The 26157-nt window shown below is 42.8% G+C and overlaps 1 protein-coding gene across 3 annotated transcripts in view; it reads left to right on the top strand.

Moving 5' to 3' along the window:
* The window catches only part of ANXA1 (annexin A1), an 89606-nt gene that overhangs the window by 39919 nt on the left and 23530 nt on the right, over positions 1–26157 (top strand). The window contains exons 1-2 of one of the 3 annotated variants that reach the window (XM_053302701.1): positions 21566–21719; positions 24772–24851. In XM_053302701.1, the coding sequence (XP_053158676.1) occupies positions 24786–24851 (66 nt within the window). In that variant the 5' untranslated portion in view covers positions 21566–21719; positions 24772–24785. Of the gene's footprint in view, positions 1–21565; positions 21720–22080; positions 22102–24771; positions 24852–26157 lie in introns of those variants that run through there. The other 2 variants (XM_053302702.1, XM_053302703.1) reach the window with 2 other exon arrangements.

Genomic DNA, 26157 nt, shown 5'->3' with positions numbered 1-26157 from the left:
CACCAGAAGGATGCTGTGCTGGGGATGGAGAGGGCCAGTTGCTCTCCCCTGGCTAACTAAAGAGAATCACCATTTTTAAAAGGTGCCTCTTTGCTCAGTCAGCAGGCAGTACTGCCAGAGAATGGGTGGCGGGCTTCACATGACCCGGGAGGCTACCTGAGTGGTGGCAGAGGCAGTAGTGGCAAGGTGGCTGTGCCAGTAAGAAGGGGATGAGTGTGCACTGCATGCACCACCACAAGCCAATTGGGCTGTGTGCACAATCTCACTGGGGTGGGGGGCGAGCACAGGCCCACCCTCCCCTTGCTAGGCCACTGATCAGAAGGGTTAGCTTTTATTGGACTTCTACCAACCATTTTGCAACAAGCAGATTGTGCTTAGTTTCTTGTCAAATGGAAAACCACTCTTGTTGCAGATGTTAAAATTTCCTAATTGCTTGTAATGCAACAACCCGTTTTCAGAGACAGAAGACATGGATTGCAGCATTGCTTGGCACTGCTGCCAAGCTGGCAGGGGGGGAATTGTGTTGCACAGCAAACTCTGTCCTTTTGAAATAGTTTTAAAATATTTCAGGTTAAGGAGTGTATTCAACATGAATGCTTTCAAGCTAGTGATAAAGGCTGGGTTTCTGTTTTAAATGATCTTCCTCAGTCGGCACCCTGAAATTAGCACCTAACTTTGCAGTCCTGAAAGTATGAAGTTCTTCCACAGTTTAAACAAAACTATTCTAGTACAGCCAGTCGTATTACTGGTCTTTCTTGTTTCACTTTTTCTTCTGCACCAGCAAAATAACCCACCACTTCTCAAATTGCTCGGTTTGCAGGCATGAAAATAAAAGCTACATTATATTTCTGATACATTTCCAAGCAGTGGATTTAGCCTTTATAAACAAGCAATCACATTGATCAAATAATGATTACATGACTCAAACCTGCCGCTCCCAATAAGCCTCTGATAACTCTACTGAACAAACAGTTTACTTAAAAAACCCAAACAAAACTAAAACCAATTTACCTTCTCCCATGGTAAAGAAACGGCAGATCGAGGATAATGGATTAACCCAGGTTTTGTTTTTTGTTTTTAAACTGCATCATGTGCAGGAATCTGACCCAGAACATGTTTAAAAATGCAAGAGCCTTGACAGGAAATAGGATATCATGTCCCAGGGAAATGAAGCAATGCTTCTGATGAGGAATTGGGTTTCTTGGGCCAGCAGCCAGGCCGCTAATTAAGAGGGCATAACTACTGTAGCCCATGGTTCCCCTGTACATCTCAGGGGCTCTGAAACACATAATTCATTTCAGTGTTTAGGGTAGCTACCTCCATATGTGTAATTGGGGATATTTGGGCAACACTAAGACGTACAAAACTTACTCAAAACTCCAGATGTGCATCTGAGGCATGTGGAGCCTTGGATCACGGCCTGTGTCAGGACTGGGTGCTTGCATGGCAATTCCTATGCTATGGGATCTTTGTAAGTAGCATGAGTGTGAGAACAACAAAATTCAGATGGAATGGTAGTAGCCATGATCAACATTGTTCCTGCCAGGATACAGCCTATATTTCAGGCCCTGATGTAACAAGTGCTCCTGTCTTCAATTCAAAATGTCAGGGGACCAGAGCAGACTAACAGGGGACCAGAAAAGACTAATGTTGAGTCCTGTGTGCCCAACAAATATCTGATATCTACTGGTGCATGGGTCATGGGAACATAGTAGATGGAAATCCTGACATGAATAAGTATCAAAAGGTGTTGCTCATCATGAGCTTACATGCAGAAGGTTCCTTACAAGTTCCCTCCCTGGCATCTCCAGATAGGACTGGGAGACTAGAGACTTCTACCTGTAACCTTGGAGAAGCTGCTGCTGGTCTGGGTTAGATGGACCAATGATGGACCATCTAACTGAGTTAGATGGACCAATGGTGGAAGGCAGCTTTCTATATCATAGTGCTATTAGGTGATAAAGAATGTACCTGTAGATATGCACTGTTTGGTAAAACAGCTTAAGTTACAGCACCCCTAGTGTTAAAAGGTTGGTCATCCCTGTTTTGCAATTATTTATTTATTTAGTAAGCTTCAAATGACCTCTTTAATGCATAAAAGAACACAAAATAGCTTACAGATTTCTCCACAGAACATGTAAGCTAAAACAATACCGAGCAAATGTTTTGGTGTAATACACCATCCTTGGTGCTCCACTTAGCTTGCCAGTATCTATGAAATCTATAATTCAGATAATCTTCCATTAATGTTGGGAATTGCTTTCTTCTGGCAGTACTTCAAGTGGATCATCTGATAAGCAGAGGCTATGTGCTTTATTTCCTTGAGGCTATGCATTAATCTAACTCAAATTTTGCTACAAATTATTTCATAACTGTAATTGGGGAAGAGAACATCCCACCTAGAGGGCTTTTCTGCAGCAACAAGCCAGCCAGGAAATGTTGTAAAATATATTCTTGGTTTCTGTAATAACTCTGAGATGAGCTCATATCATGACTAAACCAACAGTCTCGGTTGCAATCTATTATTATTGCTATTATTCATGTTTTACTGGCACTTTTTATGGAGCTGAAAGGCAATGTTGCAGTTTTTAACCTTAAAATGATCAGATATAATGAAAGCATATTTTTATTAACTAATTGCTAATGAGCTACTTTCATGATGTCTGGAAGCTTCTTTTCTATCCCTGGAAAGGAACTTTCCCACTTTTTCCAGACAAAGTATCCAGGAGTGCAATTGAGGGTTAAAAAGTCATGTTGAGTGAAGCTTTAGATCAGAGGTTCTCAAGCATGGCTCCCTGGATGGTGGACTACAACTCCCATCATCCCTTGGCCACTGTGGCTGGGGATGTTGGAAGTTGCAGCCTAGCAACATCTGGGGACCCAAGTTTAAGAAGCCCTGCGTTAGATAACCGGGGCTGATTAATGATGTCTGCAAATAACTGTAAATCAAGCAGTTTTCAAACAGGAAGTTAAGCATCAGTAGTCTGAAATGGGAGGCTATGTTCTATATGGTATCAGTTCTAAAGTAGGCAACAGATTTTTTAGATCAGATATTGGGAGTTGACAGTATCTGAACACGCCAGAGAGCTTTGGGCTTTCCATTGACAGCTATAAGTGTGTATCTACTTAGGACAGCTATTTTGCCCTTATAAATTTAAGCCAATAGGGAAGGTAGATGACTTAAAAAGGTCCCATCCCAAGTTGCTTTTCTATGTTAGCATGTGGCTTTGTGGCTAAGGTGTTGTTCTAGAGTGGGAGACCTGGCTACTGGTCCTGCTGCCTCTTCTTTCCCCACCTGACATTAATGTTTCCAGCAGATTGCCCAAAGCATAGGCTTTGCCTTGTGGAGACCTCAGTTACTTCTTCAGCGTTTGGGACCTAAACCTGCCTCTTCCATTTCTCATGGCATTGCCCTTTAGCCCACTGAGTTACCAGCAAGCAAAAGGGTGGTCAACCTTGGGTCCCCCAGGAGCTTTCCCAGACAGCAGGCTTTACTGTGGGTTTACTGCAAGGCTTTACTGCACATTCAAATTGGTTTAAAAAACAAAACAAAAACCCAACGATGCAAAAAATGGACTTTTTAAAAACCCTGGACATAAATCAGGCTAGGCTCTACCATGCAATAAAAACCCTGAATTGTGTATGAAGGGCTCACCAATATCTCTCACAGACTTTGGTGCGAAACTGGCCAATGTGCGAAAGCACACCCTCCATTCTGAGCTAAAAGCTCTGTCTGGAAATGCTCCAGGTGGTGTTGGAGGAAAACTGGTCTTTGAGGGAGGAGAGTTGGTCTTGTGGTAGCAAGCATGATTTGTCCCTTTTGCTGAGCAGGGTCCATCCTGGTTTGCATATGAATGGAAGACTACATGTGAGCACTGTAAGATCTTCCCCTTAGGGGATGGGCTGCTCTGGGAAGAGCACCTGCATGCTGGCATGCAGAAGGTTCCAAGTTCCCTCCTTGGCTTCTGCAAGAGAGGGCTGGGAGAGACTCTTGCCTGCAACCTTGGAGAAGCCGCTGCTAGTCTGTGTAGACAATACTGAACTAGATGGACTCATGGTCTGACTTGGTATAAGGCAGCTCCCTGTGTTCCTACAACTGCCAGCTGAAGGTCATTGTGGCTGGGGATGATGAGAACTCAAGGCTGGAAACCCTGGAGCTAGAACCTCCTGAGAGTTTGCTGTGGTAGTGTGCATTCTTTCTTGTCTGTGCCCCCCTGCACCACAGCACCCCTCTCCATTAGACACCAGTCCCAGTGCATTGTATGCAGTCCTACTCCTTGGTTGTGGCTGTACCCTTCTCCTGGGAGGCCTATCAACTAAGAGTAGTATGTGCTGGCCTCCTACCCATTGAGTATGAGTGTGCTGTTACAATTGGAATGATATTCCTTTCCATGCCTGACCCTATTTGCATGTCAAAAAGTTGTTTTCAGGCTGCTGCTAGCTACAAGATTCAAACCCCTGACTGAGGGAAACCCTGGACCTTTCAGATGCAGATGTTGGCTGTTGCTTTCCTGGTGGTTAGATAATGCTATGTTGCTTTCTGAATTGCTGATCCACAGAGGCCTTCCACTACAGGCTGGGTCCAACCTTCCGTGGTTGGGCAAGGTAATTGAGGGTGGTGGTCTCCCAGCTCCAGACAGTCTTGAAGGAAACTGATTATCTAGAACCATTTCAAACTGGCTTCCGGGCTGGCTATGGGATGGAGCCTGCCTTGGTCAGCCTGACGGATTATCTCCAACTGGGAATTGACAGAGGGATGTTGACTCTGTTGGTCCTTGACTCTGTTGGACCTCTTGGTGGCTTTTGATACTATCAACCATAGTATCCTTCTGGAGCGTCTGAGGGGGTTGGGAGTGAGTGGAACTGATCTGCGGTGGTTCCACTCCTACCTCTTAGGCAGGTTCCAGATGGTGTCCCTTGGTGACTACTTTTCTTCATAATCTGAACTTTTGTATGGTGTCCCTCAGGGCTCTGTATTGTCTCCAATGTTGTTTAACATCTACATGAAACCGCTGGGAGAGATCATCAGGAGATTTGGTACAGGGTGTTATCAGTATACTGATGACACTCAAATCTATATCTTCTTTTCAGCATCATCAGGAGAGGGCATAGCCTCCCTAAATGCCTGCCTGGAGGCGGCAATGGACTGGATGAGGGATAACAAACTGAGACTGAATCCAGATAAGACGGAGGTACTCATTGTGCGGGGTTGAAACTCAGGAGACAATTTTGATATGCATGTTCTGGATGGGGTCACACTTCCCCAGAAGGAACAGGTATGCAGTCTGGGAGTGCTTCTGGATCCAAGTCTCTCCCTGGTGTCCCAGGTTGAGGCAGTGGCCAGAGGTGCCTTCTATCAGCTTTGGCTGATACGCCAGCTGCGTCCGTTTCCTGAGCTAGATGACCTCAAAACAGTGGTACATCTTCTGGTAACCTCCAGACTGGATTACTGTAATGCACTCTATGTGGGGCTGCCCTTGTACGTAGTCCGGAAACTACAGTTGGTTCAGAATGTGGCAGCCAGGCTGGTCTCTGGGTCATCTAGGAGAGACCATATTACTCCTGTATTGAAGGAGTTACACTGGCTGCCGATATGTTTCCGGGCAAAATACAAGGTGTTAGTTATAACCTATAAAGCCCTAAACTGCTTGGGCCCTGGGTATTTAAGAGAACGTCTTCTTCGTTATGAACCCCACCACCCATTGATTCTCCATTGTTGCCCCGAGGCTTTGGAATGCGCTCCCTAGTGAAATAAGAGCCTCCCCATCTCTGACAATTTTTAAAAAGTCTTTAAAGATGCATCTGTTCACCCAGGCTTTTAACTGATACTGTTTTGATTGTTTTTAATGTTGTTTTAGAATATTGTTTAAAAAAATTTAAATTGTTGTGTGTTAAATTTCTTGTTTTTGTTTTTAACTAATGTTTTAATGTTTTATCTTGTTGTAAACTGCCCAGAGACGTAAGTTTTAGGCGGTATAAAAATATGTTAAATAAATAAATAAGGCAACTCAACTACTGCAATGTGTTCTATGTAAGGCTGCCTTTGTACAGTCTGGAAACTTCTGTTCATAGCTAAAAATGTGTCAGCCCGATTAGTCTCTGGAGTAGCCCAGAGAGCCCACATCATGCCTGTACGTAAAAAGTTGCCCTGGCAGCTGGTTGCCAATATATTTCCAGGCAAATACAAAGTGCTTGTCCTTTAAAGCCCTGACTGGCTTAGGTTGGAGTTACCTTCTTCTACATCCTCCCCACCACACGTTAAGGTCATCTGGGGAGGTTTGCCTTCAGCTGCCACCGGTTTGTCTGGTGGCAACTTGGAATCGGGCGTTCTCCGCAGTTGCTCCTACCCTATGGAATGTGCTCCCCACAGAAATCCAAGGCTCAACATTACTGACCTTCAAGAGAGCTCTTAAGACTCTTTTGGGGAGGGGGTGTCCAGTCATCCAGGGTTTTAAAATTATTTTAAAATTGTTTTAAACTGTTTTATATTGTTTTTAATTTTTATTGTTCGCTCATTTTAATTGATAATGTTGGTGTTTTATTGGTTGTAAACTGCCCACAGCTGACAGATGGGGCAATATAGTAACTGAATGAATGAATGAATGAATGTCCTCTTCTGCATTCATTACATTCAGGGATCCCAGATAATCAGCCCACCACCGAGCACAGTGGAAGAGCCCAGGCTGAGCATGCAAGGGGGCCCAGGTTGGATCTTGGTTATAGCTTCCCAGAATAAATGTTTTAATATGTCCACACCTCCTTTCTTGGGAACTTTGGTTAAGCAGCTATCAGAGTTAGCAAATGATTCCGACTACACTTTGCTCCACCCCATTATGTCCCTAGCATTGCCCATTTCTACCTCTTGTGCAGGCAGCGTCCCACTGTCACAGCAGTTACCATTGTACCACCAGTGCAATATTACATCATTCCAGTGTGTATTTATCCACTACACAAGTGTAATGTTGCATTCTACCAGGAGAGTGGAATGGGGTTGCGATCGTATCCTTGCTGCTGGGTGGAACTCAGGATTGTTCTACTGGAGTAGACTTATTTAAGCTCAGCCTCTTTCCTGGTAGATACATAATGCTCTGTAGCTTTTCATTTGCATTTTTGATTTTTTAAAAAAAATTATATATGCACAGAACCATCCACTGTTTGTTGTTTCTCCTTCCCTGGTTTCACAGGGTAGACATGCATGCCACACACACAAACACACATAGATTTCATAGATTTCCACAAAACAAATGAGCTAACTAGACAATGGACTTGGGCACGTAATAACAAGAGTATGGAGGATTGAAAAGTTGGGCAGGCAAAGAGAGTGCTGTGCTGGAATTTGTGGCTGATGAAAAACAGTAAAACATTTCTTCCCCTAGAAGTGGGAGGAAGCCAAGGGGTGTGGCTCTGAGTCATAGAAGCTACTCCTTGGCAGGGCCATGCCCAAGGACACACAGTCTTTTCCTTAGCATTGTGGAAATTTTGCATCCTCCCTTTCTTCTATTATTTTCTTACTGTGTCTGTTTCTTCCCCACATCAGTAGCTGCTAGCAGACAATACTATTATTTTGCAACAGGGAGATGAACCAACCAGAGAGGCAGAGTTGTAGGCAGGCTCCTTCATGAAGCAGGACTTCAACAAAACGTCTGGAAAGTGTGTGATTTAAATTCCTCATAACCAAGAGCTATAATCCTGTTACCAAGTTCAGCTGCCTCTGTGCACTGTTTGCATCCAAAACACAGAAGTTAAATACAAACAGTTACACCAAGAGTCTTTTGTGTACAGTGATCTCCTTCCTTACATAAACACCTTGTGTAAAAAGGATAAAAAAGATGGATGAGTTTATGCAGGCTATATGGAAGGCTCATTAAAGATGCCTTTAACTAAATAACTGGTATATTTTTTAGTGTCATAAGCATGATGAAGTATAGAAATATTAAGGATTTACTGCAAGTTCTCACTTAGGAGATTTTGATTCAAATTGAGTGGGGAAAGGTAGGGGCTCAAAAGATGAGTTGAAACAGCCAACGTTTTCATTGGCCTCCTTGTGTACAATTTTACAACCTCCGCAGTTCTCCCATTGTCTTGGGAACAGGGCCAAGTTTAGGGGTAGATGAGCCGGGTGGTTGCCCAGGGCCCTATTGAAGGGAGTGATGAGCTGAGCTTGGTGGCTAACTGTGTGTTCAGTGTACTGTCTGCACTGAACTAGCAAGAAGAAAAAACACAGAACCAGGAAAATGTTTTCTTTCTTTAATATTTCTCTTACGGTAAGGTGAGGGTCTAGTCTGGAGAAAGGTTCAAAGGAAAGACCCGGAGAGAGGGAAGAAGAAGCTTCAGAAGGCCTGTGAGACTTAAGTGGGATCCCAGAACTGGCACAGGAAGCACTGGCATCAAAGCAACAAATTACTGAGAGGAGAAGTCACTCTGGGCCTTTTTCGTGGGCATTTGCTGAAAAGCCTGGGAACAGCAGTAGGACCCATTATTCCCTATGGGGAAAAGCTTAAAGATGCGCAAACTTCAAAGAATTGTTAAAAATCACCCCTTTGACCAATTTCTTTGAAATTTGGGTGGTAGTTTCCACCCATTGGGCACTACCACCCAACCCACTGTGGCCACAAAGTTGAGGTCCAAATCTCCGAATTTTGGGGGGTCCAATTCTGGGCAATTTGTTTTGTACCTGAATTTGAGCAATTGAGCACAGGGATGATTTGTTCTGTCCACATATCACCCAAATCGGCTAGATTCTGTTACAAATAGTTTTGTCCCCAAATCAATTTGCACATCCCTGATCCTGATATCTTTCATGGGTGTCTGGAGATCTTACTGGCATATTTCTTTATTGTATGGGAGCGTGGTTCACCTGAGTCACCACTCTACATGTTTACATTAGTACTTGGGGGGGTTGTGTGTATAGCAGTGGTTCAGCACAAGGAGGACATCTGCAAAATATGTCAGAATGGGCATGCTTTTGGCATGTCCACCTTTTAATTACATGGGCTGGAAATGTATCATTTCCATAGTGGGTCAGTTTGGGAGAGTGATTGTGTGGGAGCCAGGAGCTGGGCTGGAGGGCTTTTCATCCTCAGTGAATATGGGTTGGCTATGCCCTGTCTACCCAGCTCCCGCAAATCACTGTCCTCTTCTCCTACCTTGATCTTTGCTAGCACATGATTGCCAATCAGGAGCATGCATGGTTCTCCTACCCTGGCTGGATGCTTCTCATGATCCTTAGGATCATGAGAATGAGCCCATTATGCTCAACACAGATACAGCAGTACATTTCCTATTTGCACCTTCCATTTGACAGGGTTTGTACCCAGCTTCAAATGAACATGAATACAGTAATTCACGCAAAAACATGTATATATGTGCAGGCACCTATATGCACATACAACATAATAAACAGGGTTTGTGTTTTAGCTAATTTCTCAGTAGGACTAGCCAGTAGTGTTCTTACCCCTGGACTTTGGGGCCAAAGTCCAGGGTCTCAACATCCCCTGGGGATCCCAAATCCTCTTTAGACTCTCCCAGATTGTGTGGTCACTGATGGCCTGCACTGCACCGGGAGGCTGAATGTGATTATGACCTATGCTGGGTGCTTTAGAGACAGAAGGGAGTGGGGGAAATAAAATGTGGGTTGGGAATATGTTAAGTTGTGTGTTAAAATGTTTCTGCTACTGCGTATTTGCATGAATATACCCGTGTTAAAAATACTGTGTTTGTCATAGTGTGTGTGTGTGTGTGTGTGTGTCTGCGTGTGTGTCTGTGTGTGTAGGGGGATTATGCTTAACTTGCAGTGGGAGGGGGGCCTCCAGCTGTGGGGGCCCCCCTCCAAAGGCCTTTAGGTTAAGGCTCCGAAATTATCTAAGTGCACTTCTGGGACTAACTGTTGTTGATATTTTTAAATTTTATTATTTAATTTTAAATAATTTTATTTAAAATAATAATAATTTAATTTTAAATAAGAAATTTTATTATTCTAAACCAAGTTCCCATTTATTAAAAGTCAGATATCACATTACAAATCCTGTTTTTCTGTGTTGTGTTTTTAAAAAAGAATCTGTTAAAAAAATTCTTTGGTGAGGTGCTCTAGGTGGGGCAGTGCATGGCCCCACCCTGGCTACAGCCCTACCTACAAGAAGACTGGCTAACGATTATGCCATTGTCAGTGACATAGCTGGGGTTTTATGTGTCAGCTGAATTGCTCATTGCTTCTTTAGCCTTCTGTGCTTGAAGGCACAAATATGCTTGCAGGTGTAAAGTGTTAAAAAAATTCAGGTTGAATCAGTGCACTCAAATTTCAGGTTGAATCAGTCGTGAGTGCACTGAATGATACCTGCAGGCCGCAGAAGAAGTGTACAGAGCCCTGCCCTGTTCCTGGCATTGTAACAGTAGTACTAGCCAGCACTGCCCCGCCCCCTTCTACCACTCCCACAATTTGATCCAGGCTAAGACAGAAGGCTGGCTGGTAAGAAGGAGTCTGAGGAGCTGAAAGCTGTTACCACATAAAAAGACCACCAAGCTCATTCAGATGCCTCAGCAAACCAAATGGCTTAGTTAGAGATGTTTCTATCTTTTCGCTGATGGAGGGCTATACAGGGCTATAGCACAGCACACGTAAACTCGCCTGCTTCCCATTGCTGCTCTTCCCTCTGGCCCAGAGAGTGAAGAAAGGAAAATATGCATTTTCTTATTTTCTTTTAAAAGATTTTTCTTGTACAAGAGTACCGGCATGCAAGATCAATTTGATCCCCAAGCACTACATCCCAACCATCCCAACGCAATGGGAAAAAGAGAGAGAAAATTCAGAATGTGGATATGGCTGGGCAGAATTCTGAAATTTGGCACACAAGTAGGGGAAGATGGCTGGACTTCTCTACTTGAAATTTAAATACCCAAAGGCCTGCCATCCTCTGCTATCTGTGTGCCAAATTTCAGAATTCTCTGCCCAGCCATTACTGTGCTCTGATTTTTTTCTCTCTTTCCCCTGATAGGCATTTAGTTTAAAAAGCTGACCTTGTGCACCCATACTGATTCAAAAGGATTTCCCTCTTGTTCTCTTCATTTTGCAATTGAGTGGGTGCTATTAGGAAATAATAACCACGACTACCGGGGGTAGTGGTGGCTGGAACTGCAGAAAGCAGCTGTGAATAGCATTTTTTATTTCTGCCATCATATTTATCTTCCAGTTATCAAAAATTTTTAACAATTATTTTAATGATATTTCTGGATGGGATTCCAATAATTCCAGTCTGATATAGCCTTCCATATATCAGATCAGAATTATTCCTGCTATATCTGGAATATTGCTATTGGATACATCCAACTGCATAGGCCTACAGTACAGAGTATGAAAGCTGCTTTGGATTTTGGATTTCCGTGTGGTGTGCCTGTCCATTGTTCTAGTGCACCTCGAGTACAGCATACAATTTTGCTCACCACATCTAAAAAAAAGACATTGTAGAACTGGAAAAGGTGCAGAGGAGGGCAACCAAGATGTTCCGAGGCCTAGAACACCTTCCTTATGAGGCAAGGCTACAACACCTGGGGCTTTTTAGTTTAGAAAAAAAGACGACTGCGGGGAGACATGATAGAGGTCTGTAAAATCATGCATGGTGTGGAGAAGGTGGATAGAGAGAAATTCTTTTCCCTCTCACATAACACTAGAACCAGGGGTCATTCCATGAAATTGATTGCCAGGAAATCTAGGACCAACAAACGGAAGTACTTTTTCACAAAACACATAATCAGCTTGTGTAATTCTCTGCCACAAGATGTGGTGACAGCCAACAACCTGGATGGCTTTAAGAGAGGTTTGGATAACTTCATGGAGGAGAGGTCTATCATCGGCTACTAGTTGGAGGGGTATAGTCCACCTCCAGCCTCAATGGCAGAATGCCTCTGAGTACCAGTTGCAGGGGAGTAACAGCAGGAGAGAGGGCATGGCCTCAACTCCTGCTTGTGGCTTCCAGCAGCATCTGGTGGGCCACTGTGTGAAACAGGATGCTGGACTAGATGGGCCTTGGGCCTGATCCAGCAGGGTTGTTCTTATGTTCTTATGTTATGTTCAAGAGCACGGGGGGTGAGAATAAACAAAATGAATTATACAGTGGTCCCTCGACTTATGTAATTAATCCATTCCAAACGCACGTTCGGAGGTCGAAATTTTCGTAAGTCGAAGAGCGCACCACGGAAGTCTGGAAACATTCGTAAGTTGAGGAAACCGCATCTAAAAATTCGTAGGTCGAGTAAGCTGAATCTAAACCGGCAACTACTTCCGGTCTTTTTTGTCGCTCGTAACTCGAAAACATCGGACGTCGAGTAGTTCGTAGGTCGAGGGATTACTGTATTGTGCTGTAGAATGGAAGTTAACTTTCAAGCCAATAAACAAGCCTGCCGTTAGGAACTGAAAGGGGTGGCAGGTGGAGCTGACAGTGCCCAAAGTCACTGTTTGGCAGGTAGCCACAACACCATTTCTCACGCTATCTGGTTTATCGCGGGGTCTCTCAACACAGCTCCACAGAAATGCTGAAGTATACCACACAGCTGTTTGCACACTCCAGAAAAGTGCAACTTTAAAAAAACATTTATGTTATGTATGTATGTATTTATTTTTTATTTGTTCGATTTCTAGACCACCCTTACAGAATAGCTCAGTACTGTGGGCCAATTTTCATGGGAAAAATTGAATAATGCCCCTGGCTGTATGAACTGCACCAAACTGAAGGCACTATAAATACCTCACTCATATGAACTAACCCCTAACCTAAATGTTGTGAAGCCAGAGTAAATCACCCTTCGATAAACCTCCAAGACTACAATCATATGCATGCTTATCTCACTGAATGTCTCATTGATCTGAATGGGACTTATTAGTTAATACATATGGATATGGCTGGCCTGTTATTTAGCAGGAAATTCCAAGGTAATCAGCAAGACCAACTTCAAAGTAAATATGTTGGTGATGATTATGCAAAGTGCTTTATAAACGTCCATCCCAACAGTCTACAACAGACAAGCCATTGTCCTCATTTTACTTATTGCAATTTTACCATTTAAGTGAGGCCTGGACTACTCTGGAGGAGGCTGGGCGCAGGTGGAGTGGGCCGCCACCAGAAATTAAAGTAAGTAGCTCTGACTCCCCTCCTGCACCCTCTAGCTCTAGGAAGACCCCTGTCCCTTTAGTTGTAAAAGGGAATCTTCATTGGATTCCCTTTACAAGTAGAGTCCCAAACAGTCTGAACCGGTCTGGTATGAACTGGGGCAAGGCCAGTTTGAACACAGACTGGCACCTCCTTTTGAGGGGCAAGTCTGGTTCAAATCCGGACCACTTGAACCGCCCTGGTTCAAGTCAAACCAGGGCTCAAACTGGACCAGTTCGCACAGCCCTACACCTTTCAACTAATTCATGTCTCATGCACAATTTGAATTCAGATCCCTCAAATTATTATTAATTATTATTATTATTATTTACATTTATGTCCCGCTCTTCCTCCAAGGAGCCCAGAGCGGTGTACTACATACTTGAGTTTCTCTTTCACAACAACCCTGTGAAGTAGGTTAGGCTGAGAGAGAAGTGACTGGCCCAGAGTCACCCAGCTAGTTTCATGGATGAATGGGGATCTGAACTCGGGTCTCCCCGGTCCTAGTCCAGCACTCTAACCACTATACCAATTAAATGCAACAATTCTATACACTCTTATTGGAAAATACACTCATTGCATTCAGTAAACTCACTGGAGTTTAATTCCAAATAAATATGCTGAAAGATCAGGTTGCATATTCAATATGCTACTCTCTGAATATCAGATTGGATCCAAAAACACAAATGCAATGCTCAATGCTCAGTATAGATCAGAAATAAAGTTGAATGCTTTTAACCTACTCATCTTATGTTATCTCTGTCACTTATGCATCCTACCGTAGTTTTCCCTACCATAGTTTTTAAGTAACTGAAGAACATATCGTGTTTGGCAAGGAATGTTCTTCTTCTTCCACTTTGTCCTGTTGGAAGTCATTCTTCATCTTCCAGGTTTACCCTTTAAACTTTATTCTATTTGCCCAAAGTTACAGGGTCTGAAGCAGCAAGGTAGGCGACTGGAGCGCAAGTGGAGGAGAACTCAGCTTGAATGTGACAGGATACAGCATAGAGCCCATTTGAAGGTTTATGTGGAGGCAGTGCATGTGGCAAAAAACCAATTCTGGTCTACGCGCATTGCTTCTGCGGGTTTGCATCCGGCAGAGCTGTCCCTAGTTGTGAGGAGTTTGATTCAGACTCCTTCCAATTCAAACCAATCCCCGGAGACTTTGTTCTGCTGCAATGCTTTTAATGGGTTCTTTGTGGACAAAATCTCCTGTATTCGGGGCAACTTGGACTCCACTGTTTCTGCAGAGTCTATTAAGGTGGTGTCCAGCAATCCCTCTTGCAGTATTAGATTGGATCAGTTTTAATCTGTGATGCCTGATGACGTGGACAAGCTGCGTGGGGCGGTGCAGCCTACCACTTGTTCTCTGGATCCTTGCCCAACTTGGCTGCTTCTGTCTAGCAGGGAGATTGTTGGGGATGGCTTAGTTACTATCATTAACTCATCGCTGAGGGAGGGTAGGATGCCTCCTTGTTTGAAGGAGGCAATGTTTAGACCACTTCTTAAGAAGCCTTCCCTAGATCCCTCAGTGATGGATAGTTATAGGCCAGTCTCCAATCTCCCATGGTTGGGCAAGGTGATTGAGAGAGTGGTGGCTAACCAGTTCCAGCCTGGTTTTGGAGGAAACCAATTATCTAGACCCATTTCAAACTGGCTTTAGAGCGGGCTCTGGGGTTGTGTCTGCCTTGGTCAGCCCGATGGATGACCTTTACCGGGGAATTGACAGAATGAGTGTAACTCTGTTGTTTCTTTTGGATCTGTCGGCAGCATTCTATACCATTGACCATGGTATCCTTCTAGATCGCCTGGGGGAATTGGGGATAGGAGGCACTGCTTTGCAGTGGTTCTGCTCCCATCTCTCAGGCAGATTCTAGATGGTGGAGCTTGGTGACAGTTCCTCTTTAAAATGAGAACTATTATATGGAGTCCCTCAGGGCTCCATTCTGTCACCAATACTTTTTAATATTTACATGAAACCGCAGGATGAGATCATCAGGAGATTTGGTGCAGGGTGTTATCAGTATGCTGATGACACCCAAATCTATTTCTCCTTATCAATCATCATCATCATCATCATCATCATCATCAAATGGCATTCACTCCCTAAATGCCTGCCTACAGGCAGTAATGGGCTGGATGAGGGATAACAAATTGAAGCTGAACGCAAGCAAGGCGGAGATGCTCATTTTGGGGATCAGAATTTAAGAGAGGAGTTAGATCTTCTTGTGCTGGATGGGGTTACACTCCCCCAGAAGGAGCAGGTATGCAGCTTGGGAGTGCTCTTGGATCCAGACCTCACCATGGTTTCTCAGGTGGAGGCTATGGCCAGGAATGCTGACTATCAGCTTTGTCTGATTCAACAGCTGCGTCCATTCCTTGAAGAGAATGATCTTAAAACAGTGGTGCATCTGCTGGTAACCTCCAGGCTTGACTATTGCAATGTGCTCTATGTGGGGCTGCCTTTGTACGTAGTTTGGAAACTTCAGTTAGTTCAAAATGTGGCAGCCAGATTGGTCTCTGGGGTAACCTGGAGAGACCATATTATGCCTGTCTTAAAACAGCTGCATTGCTGTCAATATGTTTCCAGGTGAAATACAAAGTGCTGGTTATTACCTTTAAAGCTCTGAACAGCTTGGATCCGGGCTACCTTAGAGAGCGCCTTCTTCGGTATGATCCCCATCGCTCGTTGAGATCATCTGGAGAGGTCCGTCTCCAGTTACCACCGGTATGTCTGGTGGCGACTCAGAACCGGGCCTTTTCTGTAGCTGCTCCTGGTCTATGGAATGCACTCCCGGCAGATATCCGCAGTTTAGACTCGATGTCCGCCTTTAAGAGAGCCCCCAAAACCTATTTGTTTGTCCTGGCCTTCCAAGGCTTGTAAAGTATTGTTTTTTTAAAGTATTTTAATTGGTTTTAATTGTTTTTCAGTTGTTTTTCAGTTGTTTTTATATTGTTTTTAGCACTGTGTTTTGAATTGTGTGTTTTTATATCTTTTTAAAAATTGTTGTACACGGCCCAGAGCCTCTGGATGGATCGGTTTATAAATGTAATAAATAAATAAATAGTACTAAGACCAAACAGGGCAGGGGTGAGAGCTGCTTTTTCTGTTGCTCTCAACAATTTGGTAAGGGTTGGGATTTCTGGGTCAGTGATCTTCTGAAACAGGAGGTGTGACTAATCACCTCAAGTCTAGTACATAAGTAGTTGCAATCAGTATGATCATTAAAAAAATACTGTCCACATTTATTTTTTCTTCTTTTTGAAATATTCATCAGTTATGTTGTGCTTCTTAAATAAGGGGTAATATGCACATATTTCTAATCAAGGATGACAGATTAGTAAGAGAACAAAGGATTTTTGAACAAATGAATTGACCTTAAGGAATCAGTTTGCGGTCTCTCTGTCTCTCTGTCTCTCTTTGCTTTACTAGAAGCAGGAGTTGCTTCTAGTTGTGGTTCTCAAACATCTTTCCCCCCATACCCCTTTTTTGGGGTGGTAGCTGTTCCTATTCCTATCATTTCCATGCTGTCTCACTCCTTGCAGTACTAAGGCCTTAATGTCTAATGGCCATGCAGCCTAATCCAGAGTGTATTCATTCAGTTTGATGGGGCTTTCTTTCCGAGTGGTCATAGAACCTCAGCCTGAACTTTTGACATTTAGTAATGTCAAACATGCCAACTTTAAATTATTTTTTAAAATGTTATAAGCTGTCACATTTCTACCATGTATACATGGGAGAAATTCTTTCAATCATTCATTCAATTAATTAATTAATGTTAGATTTATACACCCCCTTTCATTAAAAATAATCCAAAGGCAGTTCACAACCTATTTAAAAAACAAATATATTGGGTTGTACCTGGATTTGATCTGTGTGCTGATCTTTGATCATAATAAACTGAATTGAATATATTGGGCAATTAAAACAGTACAGATATTAAATTTGAATATTAAAAACAGTGAAAATTATTTTAAAAATTAGACAAACCTATATATAGCATAAAACAACAACAACAAAACAGCACACAGAAGCAGCAGCAGCAAAAGAGAACAGAACTCATATAGAAGCCTGAGTAAAAAGCCACATTTTTACCTGCCTTCTAAAAGCTGTGATGGTAAATGACAAGTGGATGTCTACTGGATGAGTATTTCAAAGCCTGGAGGCAATGACCAAGAAGACCCTGTTCCACGTTTATGACAATCAAGCCTCCCTTGTTGTTGGCACAGAGAGCAGATCCCGCTCCAGTAATCTTCTTCTTTTGTTTGGTGCTGGAGGAAGGGTGGGGGGAGAGGAGTCATACAATGGAGAGAATGTAAACACTGGGATCCAGGGGCATAGCTAGGGGAAAGGGGGTCCATGTTCGCCCCTCTCCAGTGGCTCCTCAGAGTGAGGGAGATGATGAAGACAATAGGGAGGGGTGGATCTGAGGGGCCCTCAGGACCTTCCCTTGCAGAAGCCATGCTGGTTCTCCTTCAACAAGGCCTGTTCTTTTATATGCTTAACAATTTTGTCCTTAAGTATGCTTTCCATCAATTTACGCGGCACCGAAGTTAAGCTGACCGGCCTGTAATTTCCCAGATCCCTCCTGGATCCCGTCTTGAAAACTGGAGTCACACTGGCTACTTTCCAGTCCTCTGGTACAGAGCCTGGCTGAAGGGACAAGTTATATATTTTTGCTAGGAGATCGGCAATTTCACATTTGAGTTCCTTCAGAACTCTTGGGTGGATGTTATCTGGCCCAGGTGATTTGTTAATTTTTAGCTTTTCAAGACAGTTTAAAACATCTACCCTTGTCATCTCAAATTTGCCCAGTTCCTCAACTGCTAAACCTGAACAACTCAATTCTGGAGAGGATATATGGTCATTATCCTCCACCGTGAAGACAGATGCAAAGAACTCATTCAGCTTCTCTGCAATCTCCTTATCCTCCTTAATAATCCCTTTCACACCCTCATCATCTAAGGGTTCAGCCACCTCCCTGGCAGGTTTTCTACTTCTGATATATTTAAAGAAGTTTTTGTTATTCCCCTTGATACTTCTAGCTGTATGCTCCTCAAACTCTCTTTGCATCCCTTATTGTGTCCTTGCATTTCTTTTGCCAGAGTTTATGTTCCTTCCTGTTCTCTTCATCTGGGCAGGACTTCCATTTTCTGAAGGAAGTCTTCTTTCCTTTTATAGCTTCTCTGACTCTACTTGTTAGCTATGCTGGAATCCTCCTGAACTTGGTGGTACCTTTTCTCCTTCTTGATATACATTCCAACTGTGCTTCTAGTGCTGTGGTTTTAAATAAGTTCCATGCTTTCTGGAGTGATTTGACCCTCCTGACTTTCCCTTTCAACTTCCTTCTTACCAGTCCCCGCAGTTTTGAGAAGTTTCCTCTTCTGAAGTCCAACGCATCTGTGTTGGACTTCCTTGACAATTCTCTATTCACATATATGCTGAATTGGATCACACTATGGTCAGTGCTACCCAATGGTTCTGCAACTCTGACATCTCGCACCAGGTCCTGGGCACCACACAGGATTAAATCCAAAGTCACCATCTCTCTGGTTGGTTCCGTGACTAACTGTTCTAAGGCACAGTCATATAGCACATCTAGAAATTTGGACTCTGTCATTACCTGAATGTGAATTTACCCAGTCTATGTGTGGGTAGTAGTTGAAGTCACCCATTATTACTGCCCTGTCTCTCTTTGATGCCTCTTTTATTTGTTTCTCTAACTCCAGGTCACTCTCAGCACTTTGATCTGGAGAGCAATAGCATGTCCCTATTAATACATTTCCTTTCAGTCCTCATAATGTTTCCCATAATGATTCTGTGGTGAACTCTGGTCCACCTAGGTTTTCTAGCTTATTGGAATCTATCTCTTCTTTGATATACAGCACCACTCCTCCCCCAACCCTCCCCTCCCTGTCCCTTCTATAAAGTTTATATCCAGGAATAATCGTGTCTCACTGGTTCTCACCATTCCACCAGGTTTCTGTTATACCCACTATATCTATGTTTTCCTTAGTAAACAAGTACTCCAGCTCACCCATCTTGGCTTGGAGGCTTCTGGCATTGGTATACAGACACCTATACGCTGGGTCCCTCACCTAGTGTTGGCATGTGCTATCCCCCTTACCATCATTTGACCTATTTGGCAAGCTGTCCTGTGTTTCCTTCTGCTCAACTTCCAGCTCTACTCTGTCCCCTTCTGGTTTATCTGAAACATGTTCACCCTCACACCTTAGGGGATTTGCCAGCTGAAGCAGATACCACCCTGTTTCCGCAGGCAATCCCCCAGCTGTCATTTTAAAAGCTGCTCTGCGACCTTCTTGATTTTTAGTGCTAGCAGTCTGGTTCCATTTTGGTTCAAGTGGAGCCTGTCCCTTTTGTACAGGCTTCGCTTTCTCCAAAATGTATCCCAGTGCCTAACGAATCTAAACCCCTCCTCCCAGCACCACCATCTCATTCACGCATTGAGACCCCTCAGCTCCACCTGTCTCATTGTCCCTGCGTGTGGAACAGGTAGCACTTCAGAGAATGCTACCCTGGGCGTTCTGGGCTTCAGTATGCTACCTAGCAGCCTAAATTTTGCTTCCAGGACCTCCCAACTGCATTTCCCAACATTGTTTCTGCCAACGTGCACCATGACAGCTGACTCCTCCCCAGCACTGCCCAACAGCCTATCTAGATGCAGCGTGATGTCTGCAACCTTCGCACCAGGCAGGCAAGTAACCATGCAGTCTACACGCAGGTCACAGAACCATCTGTCTATGCCCCTAATGATCAAATCACCCACTACTAAGAGGCCCCCACCCCCTGGAGGAGTATCCTCTGTGTGAGAGGATATGGGTGCATCACCCAAGGAAGGCGTCCCTGCTAAAGGAGTGTTTATCTCTTCCTCAGACCAATGTCCTCCTTCTCTGAGACCCTTATTCTCCATGACAGCATGGAGAATGGAGATCCACAACTACAGATCTGGAATGAAGAAGACCCGAATGTTGAATTTTTAGTGAACAGAACCACCACATGGGAACACAAGTAGTGTGATTCATCAGTATTAATGTCACTGATGGAGACTGGGTAATGGTCGAAACGTGTTTGGCGCAAGACATCAAATTGTTCAAGTAATTCTTGTGTTGTGCCACACCATGGGAGTTCAAGCTACAGTTGTATTCCCGCAGAACAGTTTATTCTACACTATGGATACAGAAGCATCTTAACTCACTTGAACCTTAGGACTCCCTTTGAAATACCCCCTTTGGACTTTTGCTATATAGACGTCACATGTTTACAGTTCTCTCTACATATATTTGATGTTTTGTTTACCCTGGAGAATATTCTTTGTTTATTGTCTTTGTATATATTTTATCTGGATTTATACTGTTTTATTCAGATTACTTTTAGATCATACGTTACCTATCTTTTATGAAATAAGAATACAGATTTGTGATTCCAGATAGTTTTAATCCTAAATATAAATGTATTAACAAATATAGATAAAGGAATAGAACATAGATCTGTGTTTAGCGGCGGGGGGGGGGCTCTTTGTTTATCAGTATACTTTCTCTGAGATCCTGCAAGGTTTTGTGTAGTCACAGTTACCATATCTGAGAACAACTTGTTAAAAAAAGTAACCTTTGAACCAGACACAAGGCTAGGGCATTTTGTAGAGGAGTCTCCTGATGGTGGTCATGCATGGTATGGGACAGCTTAAGGCTTCTTCCAGCATGCAAAATATTCAGTTCTTTACTCGCAAGTGTTGATCTAGGGGCAGGGCAGGTTTCAGGGAGCCCATCTACAACCTGTCCTCCAGGGGTGTAGCTAGGGGAGAGGGGGCCCGCGTTTGCCCCCTCTCTCCAGCAGCCCCTCAGAGTGAGGGAGATAATGAAGAAAATAGGGAGGGGTGGATCTGGGGGCTTTAGGTTATTTCTACCCATCAGCTCAATTATAGCTAAATCCCTGCTGCCCTCTGTAGATGCCCTCCTGTCAGGTTGGGCTTGAGGGAGTCACACCACCATCAGTTGCAGGATGAAGGAATCTGCAGAGCTCAATGCCATGAGGTATGAGTCCCTGGAGGCAAGAGTAGAGTTCCAACTTGGACAGAATGGTGTGTACTGGCCTAAGAGAGTGCTTGTATGCATGTGCCAATGTATGCTTTGGTATCAGAAGAAGTAGTCCACCAAGGAAGTCACTTCAGTTGTTAACACCACTCAAGTCATATCTGCCAACATGTCCCTGTTCAAGTGAATGGGAAAATAGGGACATGTTGGCAGGTATGTACCAATTAATACATCAATACCATTCCAACTTTGCTTGTTCATCTGATCCCAGCAGCTTCTCCGTTCCCTCAGGAATCCAGTTCTTCATTTCAGTTTGTTTCCAAGACATTTGGGCGTGTCTTTTGGCTGGATCCCATAGTTAGCCTGCTACCGCAGAGCAACCAATCACTAGAGCTGTAGAAATAAGCTTTGGTTGCTAGGTGTGGTTTCCTGATGGGTTTATAAAAATTGCAAGCCTACAGCGTCATTCTTCCAGTTTGTAGTTTTCCAGACCAGAAAATAGTATTTTGGAGTTTTGAAGAACAAAAGGTATGGATTCCCTACAAGTTTTTCTCCACTTGCTGTTGGTTGTAGAAATGTGTAGCATTTTGGTTGTAATTCTGAGCATATTTACTTTCAAAAATTATTTTCCTGGATTTATTTCTAAGTACAAATGCAGGAATAGGATTGCAGCTTACATCTAAATAAGTGCATTAAGTTATTCAGTTGAATTTATTTTTATAGCACATGGGTGGGAGTAACAATACTGTATAACTTCTAATTTAGAAGTTCTAAATGCTGCTTTCTCTTTTCTTTTTCTTAAGTGTGTACTAAATTAGTTGTAAACTAAAGAACTCTGTGCTTGCTTGCTGCTGCTTCCGCTTCTGCTTTGGTTACCATGGCAAACGGCGTTATTTTTAACCACCAAAGAGTGAGTTAGAAGGAAAAAATGTGCCTGGCTTGTATGGAAACTTTTTGTTGTTGTTTAAAAGAGATTATGACATTGCTTAACTGTTTAACAACCGTTCCTTCCTTTGCAAACATTGTCTGTACATGAAATTAAAAGATGAGCTGTGCTTGGAGAAGGCAAAAGAACTAATTGCTGAAGGAACTAATTGCTTTAATTAGGTTTTATACAATCGGCTTTTCAGTATGTATGAGTAAGAGCTGCAATGTCTCACTCCAGATCTGCTCATACTTTCCACAAATGCTTTCGAAAGAGGGCGAGGCTGTTGTTTTTCCTCCCCTGGTTGGTGGTTCTTTTGTGTCAAAGGACAGGTTTTGCAAACTTTCAACACATTCTGGACATAAAAGACATTTGTATATCAGAGTCGCACAGGAATGTAGGGCCACAACAAAAATAGCTAAGCCCTAGTCTTTGAGGAAAACTTTGACACACTTGAGTTGAGTTCTGGATAATAGAATTGGCTTCTGAGTAAGCATGCTGTTTGAACATGACCAATGAAACCTCCGGCTAATATATCAGGTTACATTTTTTCAGAGAATTCTTCCTCATGTCTCTGTGCAAGAATATTGGATTAAATGATACATGCGGAGGCCTAAAAGAGTTTCCTCAGTCAGTAATACAATCTTTGCAATAATCCAAAAAGCTTGATTTTGGAGTTCTAGATTTCATGGCTCTATTTAGTTAATTCTTTAGCCAACTTCCACATGTTGTATTGTAGATGTATTGTGTGGACTATAACATGTCTTCAAAACATCCCAAGCCATTTTTAGCATAGCTGGAGTCACAGTGGCAACATTTGAAAAGTCATTATGTCAATTTTTGTGGCACCTCCATTACCAGTTCCTGCATATTACTTGTATATCACAGAAGAGCTGTTTTGCTTCAGCCACCGGAATGTCCCCCCACACCCTTTGCTCTATGTTCGTGGCTTTGATGAGATATTCTCTAGCTAAGAGATGGAGCAAAATTGGCCTCCTGTATAGTTCAAAACTGTTTGAGAAGGTTCATGGAAATAAAAAAGCAAACTTGGCTAATGCTAAGGAATTTTTGTAAAATTATAAAGGCTATGCTATGTTGGGAATGAAGATGCAGAAAACTATTGGGTATGAATCTCTAAGACCTCAAGCATTAGGACCAAATGACATACCTTTCAGGGTTTTTAATTTAGTTTTAACTGTTTTAATCTTAACCTGGTTTTCAGGGGTTTTAATTGTTTTGATAGTTTAATTGTTTTTTAAGATGTTTTAAAATTTGATGTTTATATTTGTATTTCTATTTTAATTGTTTTTAATGATTTCTGTTTTTTAATTGTAAACCGCCCTGAGCCAGCTTGGAAGGGCGGTATAAAAATCGAATAAATAAATAATAATAAATATTATGCTCAGCTGACATATTTGTGTTTTTTGGCTCTCTAAATAACAGCTACGGGGTCCTGATCAGAGTTGGGCTACAGCATAGCCAGTGGCATAGCCCGCAGATTGGTGGCCCATGATCCGCCGTGCTGGTGGGCCCCAGCATACACAGGACACCAGCCAGTGATATCATGTGCAGAGGGGGTATGGCCCAACCCTCCGGATCGCATTTCCAGCTAGTGTTTGCTGGCTGGCAGCATTTATTTCCCTTTCTCTCCCTCATTGGAGGGAGAGGAAGGGAAATAAATGTGCTCTGGAGAATGTGGGTGTGACCTGGGCTCCAGAGAGCCTGTGCAAGCTCTCCAGAGCTCATTTCCATCCAGCGTTTGCTGGCTGGCTGCATCTATTTCACTTCCTCTCCCTCCAGCGAGGGAGAAAAAGGGAAATAATTATACTGATCTGGAGGGCAGGCCCTCGAGTGATCAGGTCACACCCTCTTTGCATGTGATGTCATGCGCAAGGAGGACTCTGGCGGCCCTTTTGATTGGTGGCCAGGGTTGTTTGAACCCTGCCGCTCAATGGTGGCTCCACGCATGAGCATGGTGGAAGGGAACTTTACCAGCTTCTGCTCCTGCCACTGTCCAGAATGGGATATCAGGCTCCTGCAGCTGCTATTTAAAGAGTAAAAACTAAGCATGTTGGCACTGAGCAGCTGCTTAATTTAACATGTAGCTTGGTTTTTAGTTCAGATCCATGCAGTGTTTTGAGCAAGTCTTCGTCCCTTAACATCAGTTCTCTAAACCTCAATTCTGGCATGGGGTATATCTATGCCAGGTAAGAAATAAGGGAACAGTATGCAAGTATGGTACTAGTATTTCTTACAAAGGCTGTTCAGATCAGTGATAATCTGAACAATGTGATAGACTGCATTTGGCCCTTGCCTGGTTTCTTTTTACCTCTCTCTATAGCAGCTTGGAAGCTGTGTATGAATTTCTCTCATGCTGCTTTTGGTTTGGGCAGACTAGTGACTCCCCCCTTCCCCATGGAAGCAGCACTGCCAGGTGAGAAGCAGCATGTGGGAAACTTGTGTGCTTCTTCTGATCTAGCAAGAGCCACTCCCAGAGTAGCATGATGCTGAATAGAGCTTTGCCTCATTTCGATGCCTTCAGGGAACTCATTTTGTGGCTTTTAGAATGCCCTGAATATGCAGAAGCTTATTTTTAAAGAATGTAAGAAGTCCGTCTACAGAGTTTCATTCTCATCTCTTTTTTTTCATTTACAGAAACTTGAATCAACATGGCTTTTGTATCAGAATTTTTGAAGCAAGCATGGTTTATTGATAATGATGAACAGCAATGCATTGTAAGAGATTTCCCTAAAGAACAAAATATGTAGATAAAAGCAGTGTAGTTGAATATCAAAACTAAATTTCAGAATATTGATAATAAATGTCATTCCTGCTTAAACATAATCTAAACAAATATGGCTATCCTGTTGAAACCATGGCTGACATACTGTGCAATATTCTATTGGTGCTTTATTGAAGTTTATGTGCAGTTGTGCAAATGCAAAAAAATGCATAAATGCAATTGTGCAATGTGCAGCCATTATTTCCAATGGCTGTCCATCTCACAACTCCACACAATTTTATACGTTAGTCCAAGAGTGTTCTGTACTGTGCACATTTTCATTAACATGCAAACAGAATATTGCATAATATGTCAGCCTGTGAAATTAGTTGTTGAAATACAGAATAGGCTAAACTAAAAATAAAGATTAATACACCTAAAGATGACTCGATCATCATCATCATCATCATCATCATCATCATCATATTTCAGATGGATTAATCTGGAATTAATGCTATTCTTGGCTGTGTATCCATAATCACTGTGGGAATAAATGTTTTGAACTGAACATACATTGAAAGAGTAGAGAGAACTCCTTCTATAACAACTATACATACATTTGACCTTTAATTTTAATGGATCTCTCCATCAGGGCATTTTGCAGCTGTCAGTTGATCGGAATCAAATGGAACTGGTTGTTGTCTGAAGGGATCCAATGAGCATCAGTCTCCCTGATCACCAATTAAACAAACTATGAAAAATCTAGCCTGTTCACTGAGTCGTGACTGTAGAGTTCAACTTTCATTGGTCCCTATCAAAAAACTAGTTGATTTAATTTCTCACCATGTGGCAGCTGCAGAGATTAAGGCCATCAATATCCACCATTGATTCAGTTGATCTTTATATGAGAATATAATTCAGTGGATGGTTATCGATTTTAGTTTTGGCAAACCTATATATCACTCTGCCGTTCTTTTAATGCATAATGCCAGTCAAATGACTGGATTGGTACAGTTTCCCTAATTTACATTAAGAACCTTCCTGTCAGATTAAATATCTGGATAAGTTTAGTTTATTTATTTGTTAGTTTGTTTATTTACTTACATTTATATCTTGCTTTTTCCTCCGAGGAGCTCAGAGCGGTGTACATGGTTATATTTATCCTCACAACAATCCTGTGAGGTAGGTTAGGCTGAGAGATACATGACTGGTCCAGAGTCACCCAGTGAGTTTCATGGTTCAATGGGAATTTCAACTCAAGTCTTCCCAGTCCTAGTTTAACTGCAAGAAGCTTGTAGTTTACACTTTTATGATCTGGT

This window comes from Hemicordylus capensis, chromosome 2, assembly GCF_027244095.1.
Source record: "Hemicordylus capensis ecotype Gifberg chromosome 2, rHemCap1.1.pri, whole genome shotgun sequence".
NCBI classification, from domain to species: Eukaryota; Metazoa; Chordata; class Lepidosauria; order Squamata; family Cordylidae; genus Hemicordylus; species Hemicordylus capensis.
The sequence above is the reverse complement of the archived record's forward strand: the minus strand, read 5'-3'. Positions and strand labels throughout refer to the sequence as shown.